Below are 10,124 nucleotides of genomic sequence, written 5' to 3'. Positions count from 1 at the left end.
TGACACACACAGTGTCCCAGGTGATGTCCCCTCCACGGCCCCCAGCCCGCAGTGCCCGGGAGGACAGCGACGGGAGAGGCGGGAGCGCGCGGAGCTCGTGGAGGAGCCGCCAAGCGCAGCCGCATCTTTCCCTGGTGTCCAGGAAGCCACGAAGAGTCGAGGCTTTTCCCGAGGCCTTCCCTCCTCCTCGCCTGGGTGTGAGAGCGACGGCCCTGGGGCTGGGCGGCACTGCGGGGCCGCGGGGACCCTCCGCGGCTCCCAAACCGCCCCCTCACCCCTCTGCCGTTCCCGCAGGATGGAGGAGAGACCCCCCAGCCGCCCCCGGGTGGCCTGGGAGCAGGACGGGGCTCAGCAGGGCAGCAGCTCTGTCCCCGCGCCCTCCGAGGGCTGTGAGCCCCAGGCGACACGGGGCCCGTGCAGCCACGATGAGTGCCGGCCTGCGGGACAGGGACCTTTCCTGCCCGCCCGCCAGCACCTTCCGCAGCCCGGCCTTGCCGGGCCCGGCACCGCAGCCCCGCGCTGGGCACCGCGCGCCCCGCGGGGCCGGCGGGAGGCTGTGCCCGGGGGAGCAGCCAGGGCTGCGCAGGGCAGAGCGCAGGGCGCTCCTCTGCTGCCCGCGCTCCGGCTCTCCACGACTCCCACCTCTCTCCTCTCCCAGGCCCCAGGGCTTTCATCAGCGCCTGGGCAGAGCTGTCCAGGGAGGATGAGGAAGCCCTGCACTTCATCCACGGATTTGTGAGCAGCAGACCAAAGGTACATGCAGCCGTGGCCCTCAGGGCCAGCCCCATAGTAGCGACTCCCGTCCCCCATCCATGGGTCCCAGCCCCATAGCTGCAGCTCCCAGGCCCCCATCCGTGGTCTGGCCCCACACGCATGGGTCCAGGCCCCTAGATGTGGGTTTGGCCCCACAGCCGTGGCTGGCCCTTAGAGCAGCTTTGGTGGCCTCCTGGGAGCCTCCAGAGAGGCCTGGTGGCCTCCACAGGGCCTCTCCCTGTCCCCGGGTGCTCTGTTCCCACCGACCTTCCCTCTCTGCTCTCATGCTCCCTCCGTCTCTCTGCCCCGTGTGTCAGGACCCGGTGCAGAAGCTGAGGTTTCTGGAGGCCATCTGCACCCTCTGCCGCGGCAGCAGCTCCAAGGCCTTGGCGTGGGGCCTGGATGTCTTCTGCTGCAGATACCAGCTGGCAGAGAACATCATGGTGAGGGGAGAGGCAGCAGGGCTGAGGGAGGGCTCAAGGCCACCTGGGCAGAGGCCCGGCTCTGAGGCCAGGACTTGTGCATTGCTTGGGCTGGGGCAAGGACGCGTTGCCGGCAAAGAGCTCCTGCCAACAGGAGCCCGGGTGTCCCCGAGGAGCCCTGCGAGCTGAGCCCTTGGCGCGGTGGGGCTCGCTGTGGCCTCCAGGGCAGGGATGGAGGCACCAGGGCTCTGCCCGCCGGGTGGACTCTTGCTGGCTCTGCCGGCGCCGGGTGCTTGCAGTTCCCATGGGATCCTGGCTGTGCTCTCCAGGTGCTGCTGGAAGAGGAGCCCAAGGAGCAGCTGGGCACAGCCGTGCGCCAGCAAGCCATGCTTGCCATCACGGCCATGAGGTACCTATGGCAGCCCCTGCTTTGGCCCACGCCTCTCCACAGCAGGGTCCTCATGGCCCTGTCCCTGCCTGGGAGCTGTCCCCTCTTGTGGGGGGGAGCCTGGTGCTCCTCTCTGCTGGGCCTGCGCTCTCCCCACCGTGGGGTTGTCAGCAGCACAGACGGGAGGGCTGAGGGGTGTCTGCAGCTCCCCGGGGCACCTTGGCTTTTACCATGGGAGCGGGGCACATGGCTCAGAGGGTGCGAGGCCTCCCCGCCAGGCCTGTCCTCTGTCCCTGGCGCAGTGTCATGGAAGGGGGGACACCCCCCTGCAAGGCTCCCCCAACCTCTCTCTGGAGCAGCCTGGAACTCCTGCCTCGGAGCTGCACGTCCCCCTTCCCAGGGCACCCAGGCAGCGCTCCCTGCACCCGTGCCAAGCAGGCACCTCTCTGTCTTTGCAGTGCAGCAGAGCTGCTTCTGGAGGGCCAAAAGAGCAGCCTCCTGCAGCTCTGCTTCCGGACTGTCTTCTTGCTGCCTCCCAGAGAAGACATGGAGGACCTCAGCATGCCCCTCTATTGCAAGGTACGTGTCGGGTACCGAGCTGCAGGGAGGTCCCCAGCCTTGTCCCTGGCTGGCCTGTGCTGAGGTGATTGCAGGGCAGGAGCTCAGATTTGCTTCCCACCCTCCTCCCGGCCTGCAGCGCTTTGCAGACGCTGCCCGCAATGACAGGGCTCTGCTCTGCTTCCCTTCCTCTGCGCTGGGCCGCGGGCCAAGGCTACGGGCTGCTCCGTGCGCAGCAGCTCTCCTACCCTGAGGCCTCTGCCTGGGCACCGCAGGGCAGCGGGGTCCTCCCCTGGCCGCAGGAGTTCAGTTCAGTCTGCTGTGGGCCAGAGGCAGCGCTGAAAGAGGGCCACAACCTCCTGTGCTTCTTGCAGACCCTGGACAGCATGGACAGCATGTTGGACGTGCTGGTGCTCAACGCTGCCACTTCCAGGCTCCTGGAGCTGCAGGCGATCTTGGAGGTTTGGCACCTGCAAAGAGAGGGCTGCGTGGGGCTCTCCGAGGGACGTGACACCCTCAGTGCAGAGTCCCCCCCTCAGAGCCATGGGCAGGCAGCACAATGCAGGGACAGGAGCCACCACTCTTGGGTGACCAGGGGCTCCCCACTGTGCTCTGGCATGAGCCCAGTGTCCCCTGCTTGCAGCCCAAGTCCCTTCCTCTTCCACTGATGCCTCCCAGGCCATGAGAGAGCCACGTCCCCAGCACTCCTGGGCCAACTCTGCCCCTAAAGCTTTCCTTGCCTGCAGCCATAGCAGGACACGGACCCTCTCCTCCAGCTCCTGCACAGATGGAGCTGGTGCTGCCGCCCCTCTCCTCCCTGTCCCTGGGGCTTTCTTCCCCATAGCTGAATGGGGCGCAGACCCTCGGGGACCTGCCCATCCTAGGGACAGGTCCCCATTGCAGACTTTGCTGCAGCTCTGCGGAAGGAGCCGTGCGGGGCTGGCTGAGTGCAGCCAGGGGCTGCGCAGAGCTGCTTCTGCTGCAGCGGCTGCATGCGCCCCGCGCAGACCTGTCCCCTTTCTCCTGCCAGCTCCTGCTGCCCTTCACCAGCGTGGAGAGGGCTGCTGTCCGGGAGAGGGCCATGGGGAGGATCGCAGGCCTCACCAAGTGGCTGGCCATCTATTCCTTGCCGGAGGTAAGGAGCCCGGCACCTCCCCACCGCCCCTTGGCCCCTGCCCTGCAGGCCAGAGCTCTCTCCAGCTCAGGCTCCCTCTCACAACACTGGGGCACACCGTTGACAACGCTGTTCCCTGGCAAAGCCGGCCGGCGTCACCGCCAGGCACTGGGGACATTCGTGCTTCTCAGCCACCACCGTCACGTTCACGGGGCAACAGGGGGAGTACGGGGGGGAGGAGACCCCCAGGGGACCCCCCTCCCTCGGGCCCTCTATGCTGCCAGCATCAGCACCTGGGGGGGCAGGGTTCAGTGCCCCGTGGCTGCCCCATAGACACCCCATAGATGCCGCACAGATGCACCAAGGTTGCGCTCTTGCCCCCACGGATGCCCCTTGGTTGTTCAGTGGCTGCTCCATAGACGCCCTGTGGCAGCCCCATAGATGCACCGCTCTCTTGCCCAGGTCTGGAGCTGCCATGGAGGAGTTGATGAGAGCTCCTCCTCCTCTGGAAAGATCTCTTTCCCAATCCTGGGAAAGCTGGTGGGGAGGCTCATCCTTTGCTCTGCCTATGAGGACGCAGAGACCAAGCGTGGGGCTTTGGACGCTCTTCATGGCCTCTTCAGATTCGTCGTGCGACGAAAACGTAAGAGCAGCTGCGACTCTGGGGACAGGGACATCAGGGCAAGGCCAGGGAAGGCAGCACACTGCCCCGGCCCTCTACTCCATGACACAAAGGAGCAGGAATCGTGGCTGATGGAGGAGAAGGGGCACAATCTGTTAGTGCCTGTCCTGGACACCCCTGCTCTGGAAAGCGCCCAGCACGTCCTGCTCATGCTCGGGCTTCTGCGGTGCTGCACACCAGAAAGTCCAATGAAACCAATGAGGCTCTTGGGGCCCTTCAAAGCTGTTGCCCTCTGTCTTGCCCTGGAATAGGCCCTGGCCCTCCCTGGGAGTCCTGCTCCCCGTACAGCACTGGCCGGCCCCTCTTCTCCTCCAGGCTGGCTTCTTCCTGACATCCCCCGTCTCCAAGTCCCCGTTGCTCCTCCTCACCGCTCTGTCTTTCTGTTCCTCTTCAGGCAGGGAGCTCTTGCAGGAGAATCTCGAGCTTGCAGAGTCCCAAACGGAGCGGGAAGCTGACGATGCTCTCTGCCTCTCGTGGACCACCAACATCAGCGAGATCATGCTGGTGAGGATTGCCTCCCTCAGCGGGACTCTTGGCCATCAGGAGACTCGGATGAGCAACGGCAACACAAATGAGCAGGGGCCACGCACTTCCTGGCCCACAGTGGGATGTTTCTTCCCTCACCTCCTTCCTCCCACAGCTCTTTCTGAAAAACCTCCATCCGGCCGAGAGGACAGATGTCATCGTCACCGCCATCGAGGCCATGCGGGACTGCAGCACCTACAGCACAGCAGTGGCCACCCACATGCTGAACATGTTTGTGCTGGGCGTTGTGTCCACGCTGGAAGATGTAAGCGGCCTGCAGCTGGTGTGCCTGGGGCTCCAGCCTTCTGCCACATTGGCCCCCGTGCCCAAGCCAGGCTTCTTGGGCACCCGACGCCCTTGGAAGGCAGCAGGGAACGTTGGCAGTGCTGGAGCGGGGACGGGATGTGTGTGGGAGCTGGGGTAGTGGTTGCTCTCTGGTAGTGACCTCCCTCTCCCCGCCACCTCTGCCAGGTGCCACGGGTTGTTCGGTGCCTGCACCAGAACACCAGGGACGTCAGGGAGTCGTCGGCGCGGGTCACCCTGAACAGGACTCTTTGCCTGCTGGCCCGCTCCTACCCTGATGAGGTGACCGTGAGCCTGCTGTGCTGCTCCCCGCTCTGCAACAGGTACGGGGCTCGTCAGCCTCCAGAGCGCATGGCACATGGGGAGACGGGCCCAAAGGTGCAGAGCCAGGACCTTGGGGCTGCCAGCATGGAGGGGTGGCTGGGGGCAGCGCCTGCAGGGCCTGTCCAGGCTGCGGCCGTGCCCGAGGAGGCCCCTGACCCAGCCCTCCGGGTCTGCAGCGCTGCCAGCACCATGTGGAAGGTGCTCATGGAGGAGCCCCGCGTTGCGGCAGACGTGCTGGAAAACCTGCTCAGCTGGATGGAGAAGTGGCCCCTGCACGAGCTGTCCAGCTGGGAGGCGGACAACGCCGGCGTCCTTCCCCTGGCTGTGAGTTGTGGGATGAGGCCTCACTCTGCTCCAGGCTGCCAGCTGCCCCCCTGGGCTCCTCTGCCCTGCAGGGACCTCCCCGGGCCCATGGATGCAACATGCCCAGCACCAGCTCTCCACGCGCCAGCACAAAGCGCTGAAAAGAGCTGCTTGGGCCTCTCAGAGCACCAACACCCAGGCTGGCCATGCTCAGGAGATCACCGTCCTACCCTGTCCCCCAGTCCCATTTCCTGAGGCCCAGGGCTGTGCTGAGCCTCTCCCGTGGGGCTGCGGCACTGCGACAGGCCCTGCTCAGCGCTGAGGTGTCTCTGCTTGTTTTCCGCAGGCAATGAGAGCCCTGCGTGCCATCGTGCAGGAGCCCGTCTGCCCGCAGGCGGTGGAGGTGGAATTCTGCCCGCTCTTCCTGGCGCTGCTCCTTCAGCTGTTCTCCGCAGCTGAGTTCACCCGCCAGGAAACCCATCCCCTGCAGCGGGAAAGCCAGCGGGATGAGTCCCACGCCAGCAGCCACGTCAGGTGCTCCATCCCGCTCGTCCCGGCTGTGCCTTGGGCCCGGAGGCAGGGCCAGGCTGCCGCTGTGACCTGGGCTTTGCTCGCATGCAGGTGCGCCGTGGAGGCCATGCAAGGTCTCCTCCGCTCTGCTGGCTATCGGGACGTGGCACAGGCTGTCGAGCAGAGCAGCGACTGGGAGCTCTTGCTGCAGCAAGAGTCATCTCAGAGGGGACTCGTTGTGCTGGCCAGGTACAGCCCTTTACGCCCTGCTCTCCCCCAGCACCTCGGCCTCGGCTTCGGGGTCACAAATGTCCTTCCTTGGGAGGGAGGGGAACTCCAGCTCTCCAAGAAAGGGACTGCAGCCACAGTGCTTGTGGCAGGGAGTAACACAGCTAAACGGCCATGGGAGCTCCCTGCCCCATGGCAGCGGTGAGAGCTGCTGGGGGAGCAGTTGGTGTTGGGAGTGCTGGGAGCGGATGCCTTGAAAGAGGGCTCCCCTCCCAAAGCCCTGGAGTGCCCTCCCCTGGGGCCTGGGCTCCCCTCACAGAGAGCCCTGGGGACACGCTGGCTGCAGTCACGATGTGCCCAGCACTGCCCATGCCTGCCTTGACCTGCACTGGGAAATAGCTGAGGGGGCTGAGCCATTTCAGAGCAGGTTTGCCTGCTCGGCTCAGGACCAACAGCACCTTCTTCCTCCTGCCAGAGTGATGAGGGGCACGTGCAGACCCATGTGCTGCTGGATCTCCAGGCAGCTGCTCAGCCTGCTGAGGAGCCCAGAGGACCAGCTCCATCACCTGCCCGCCATGGCTTTCTATGTCGAGGTGGGCCTCATGGAGAACGGTGCCTGTCCGGAGGGGCCTCTAAAACCTCTCTGCTCACACTGGGCACATGCCGGGGTGTAATGTTGGTCAATGCTCTTTGCATAACGTTGGTCAACTGCTCTTTGGATAATATTGGTCAATGGCTCCCTGGGTTATGTTGGTCTCTGGCTTTTTGGGTAATGTTTGTCAATGGCTCCTTAACGGCTCCTTAACATTGATCAACAGCTCTCTGGGTAATGTTGGTCAACGGCCCTGGCCTTGACTCCTTTCCGCTGACCTTTGTGAGGGCCAGGCGCCCTTGGCCAGAAGGAGAGCTGGGATGCGGGGCTGCCCACTGCAGGTAGTCCTGCCGGCTCTGCCAGGCTCTCACCGTGCGCTGCCTTTCAGCTGCTGGAGTGCTATGAGGTGGCCAAGATGGACGGGGACGTTTTGACGCTCCTGTTGAGCTACGCGCAGGCTCCGAGCCTGGAGATGCGCAGCCTGGCGTTCCAGGGCCTCCGGAGGCTGTGCAAGAGACCGGAGATGGTGAGTAGGGCAGCAGCCGGGAGAAGCCGCGCTGGCAGCCTGGGGCTTCCCGGGAGGCGCTGGCTCCCCCAGGGCCTTGGCCTTTGCTGCCAATGAGGAGGGATGGGAGCTGCTCCCCGGTCTCCGCTGCCCTTCGTCGGCCCCGACTCTTTCATGGCAGCCCCTTGGCTGTGCTGCACAAGGACAACGGCTGCGGTGCCCTCGGGAAGGGCTCCTGGCCTGGAGGCAGCAGCCTTCCCCCATGGAGAGGCCCTGGCATGCCCAGGGGCCCTTGGACAGGGCTGCCCTGCCCCGCAGCCCTCATGGGGAATCAGCACCCAGGGCCCTTGTGGGCCTGCCCTGGCTTCACACGAGGCACTTGTGTCTTCCACACAGAGGAGGAAAATGTGGGGCCTCACTAAAGACATCGTGGAGTGCCTGCAGGACCATCGAAGGGATGTGCGTGTGGAGAGCCTGGTGTTGCTGCAAAACTTCTTCAGCCACCTGGATCAGAAGATCTCCTATCCCTTTGTCCCATGGCTGGCAGAGAAGCTTCTCCCACACTTTGAGGATGTAAGACTGGGGGGAGAGCCGGAGACTCTCCCAGCGGGTTTGGGGCTCTGTTCGCGTGGCTATGAGTGCTGTGTGTCCCTCTGCACGTGTGCCCATGGGCAGGTGGATTTGCAGCTCCCACCAAAGGCCCTGCTGCCTGTCAGGAGGCCTTCTGCCCTCTGCTCGTCAGCCCATTCCCTGTGCTGCCCTTGGGGTCCTGGCCTGTGGGACTAGATCCCCAGCCCCGCTTCTGCCTCAGCTGCTCTGTCTCCTGCTTGACTCCCTGCGCTGCTTGTCCTGGCCTGGGCAGAGACGAGCTAGGAGGCAGGAGCAGGCTGGAGAGCAAGGCAGAGGCCGTGCCCCAGGGCTGTCCCTCCCTGTGGGCCTCTTCTGCACGGGGGCCCTGGCGGAGCCCTAGAAATTCCTGGCAGAGGCAGAGGGAGCCGGAGCCCAGGGGACCTTGTCCCGCTGCTGCCGACAACCCTCCCTGTCCAGGCTGCATCCACAGAGGTTGTCCCCAGCTCGCCCCTATGGAGGGCTGGGGAAAGTCGCGCCTGGAGAGAAGGAGGCCTCACAAAGGCAAAGCCTCCTGTCATGACCAGTTCCTGGGATCACTGCTGAGGCCTCCCCTCCTCTCCTCCCTCTCTGCAGGAGGACAGCACAGTTCGAGAGCTCTCCATCTTCCTGTTCAAAGACCTGCTGGCCGCCACGACCGGCATCAGGAAAGAGGGCATGAAAGAGCTCGTGCACAGGAGCCTGGTCCCGCTCTTCCTTCACATGAGCGAGCGGATCCAGAGCGTGGCCCAGGTACGGGGAAGGCCCTTGGGGAAGCAGTGCTGACATCGCTTGGGCGGGCCTGAGCACTAAGGCATGGGCTGCGGACAAGTGCGCCCTGGAAGACATGTCAGCGTGAGGGCCAATGTCCCGTGTCCCCAGGAACGGGCAGGAGCTGCCTCTGCCTTCAGTGAGGGGCAGAGCTGGTCCCAAGCAGCATGTTCCTGTTAGGGCCTGGGAAAGACTCCGGGGCCTGCCCACATGAGGGGGATACAGGGTGTCTTGTCCTGGCCGTGGTGGCATCTCGCGCTCTCTGCGGCTCTGCAGGCCTCTCAGGAAGCCCTCGCCAGTGCTGCTCACCTGCTGCAGTGGGAGAAGCTCAAGGAACTGGCCAGAAGTGGGGAGACCTGGAAGATCGGGGAGCACCTGGTGAGCACAAGGCCCGAGTCCCTGGGCCCAGGCTGGGGAGAAGGGGCAGAGCTGGCTCCCCAGGAGGGCTCCTTGCCAAGCCATGGCCTTGTGCTGTCTCCAGGTGCGCAAGGACAAAAGCAGAGCGGAGCACTACCTTGAGCACAGCCTGCGCTACCTGCAGCACACGGAGGCGTGTGTGCGGGAGGCCGCCGTGAGGTTCCTTGGTGAGCCACGAGGCCTGGGCCATCCCTGGGCACACGGAGGGGCTGCGAGGAGGCTCTCGAGGCCCTCGCTGCCTGCCTGCATCCTCCACGCTGGGGCTGTGCTGGGGCAGCCTTGCCCAAGGGGAGGAGGACGCGTGGCCAGGCTGGCAAGGCCAGCGGGAGCTGCGCTGCCAGGGCCGTGCTGGGGACTACGGGGGTGACGGGCGGTGTTTGCCTAGGGCTCATCGGGCAGCAAGGGAGGCAGAAGGAGGAGAAGGTGCAGGAGATCTGCAAGGGTGAGTGCGAGCAGTGCCGTGCCAGCTGGCCCTGCCAGGGGGGAAGGAGGAGCCTGGAAGGGAGCCCCAGTTCCCTGCCCTGCCACAGGCGACCGAGGCCCTGTCTGCTGTGTGGGGACAGGAGGGGTTTTGGGGGTCACCTGGGGCATTCCTGACCAGCAACCTGCAGCTGATCCCTGCTCCCTCGTGCTCCCTCCTCACTGTGGGAAGAACTGGCTGGGAGCAGCCCTGTTCTGGGGGGATTACAGGGCTCTCTGCAAATACGGGAGTCTCTTATCTGCTCTGTTCCTTTCTACCTCAGCCCTCCAGCCTCTGCAAAACGACGCTGAACCCGCAGTGCGCAGCCTGGCAGCACAGACCATCCTGCTCCTGACCACACCACGGCAAAGGTCCTGCTTCGGAGCGCTCGGTCGCTGGCTCTGCCGAGTGTGGGAGAGGTGTCACCCTCCTGCCAGGAGGTGACTCTGCTGGGCAGAGCTGGCCCCAATGTGCCAACGCCACCGTGCTGCACACCCAAGGCCTGCAAGTGCTCTGCATCCCCGCTGGCATCTCCCGCAGCAAAAGGACAGCTCCACAACTCAAGTGCCTCCTGTCCCCTGATTGTGCCACCACTTTAGCGCTTTGTAGAGCCGTCTCCAGCAGTAAAGGCCTTCCTCTTTCTCCAGGTTGAGTGCTGGGTTT

General features: G+C 64.9%; 1 protein-coding gene across 1 annotated transcript; it reads left to right on the top strand.

Moving 5' to 3' along the window:
- The first annotated feature begins 678 nt into the window (after window positions 1–678).
- LOC148593859 (maestro heat-like repeat-containing protein family member 7) lies at window positions 679–9,905 on the top strand. The gene is made up of 20 exons (XM_088529183.1): window positions 679–753; window positions 1,071–1,196; window positions 1,505–1,584; window positions 2,022–2,142; window positions 2,496–2,582; window positions 3,152–3,256; window positions 3,698–3,878; window positions 4,312–4,421; window positions 4,558–4,707; window positions 4,914–5,068; window positions 5,246–5,393; window positions 5,719–5,906; window positions 5,994–6,131; window positions 6,586–6,703; window positions 7,091–7,228; window positions 7,604–7,780; window positions 8,411–8,566; window positions 8,861–8,962; window positions 9,066–9,168; window positions 9,745–9,905. The coding sequence occupies exons 2-20, from the start codon at window positions 1,194–1,196 to the stop codon at window positions 9,903–9,905; spliced, it is 2,421 nt and encodes an 806-aa protein (XP_088385309.1). The 5' UTR covers window positions 679–753; window positions 1,071–1,193.
- The last annotated feature ends 219 nt before the right edge of the window (window positions 9,906–10,124 follow it).

This window comes from Tinamus guttatus, unplaced genomic scaffold, assembly GCF_059628265.1.
Source record: "Tinamus guttatus ecotype Peru unplaced genomic scaffold, ASM5962826v1 Tinamus_guttatus_pri_ptg000326l, whole genome shotgun sequence".
Lineage (NCBI taxonomy): Eukaryota > Metazoa > Chordata > Aves > Tinamiformes > Tinamidae > Tinamus > Tinamus guttatus.
Note: the sequence above shows the minus strand (reverse complement) of the source record. Positions and strands in the feature narration are given on the sequence as shown.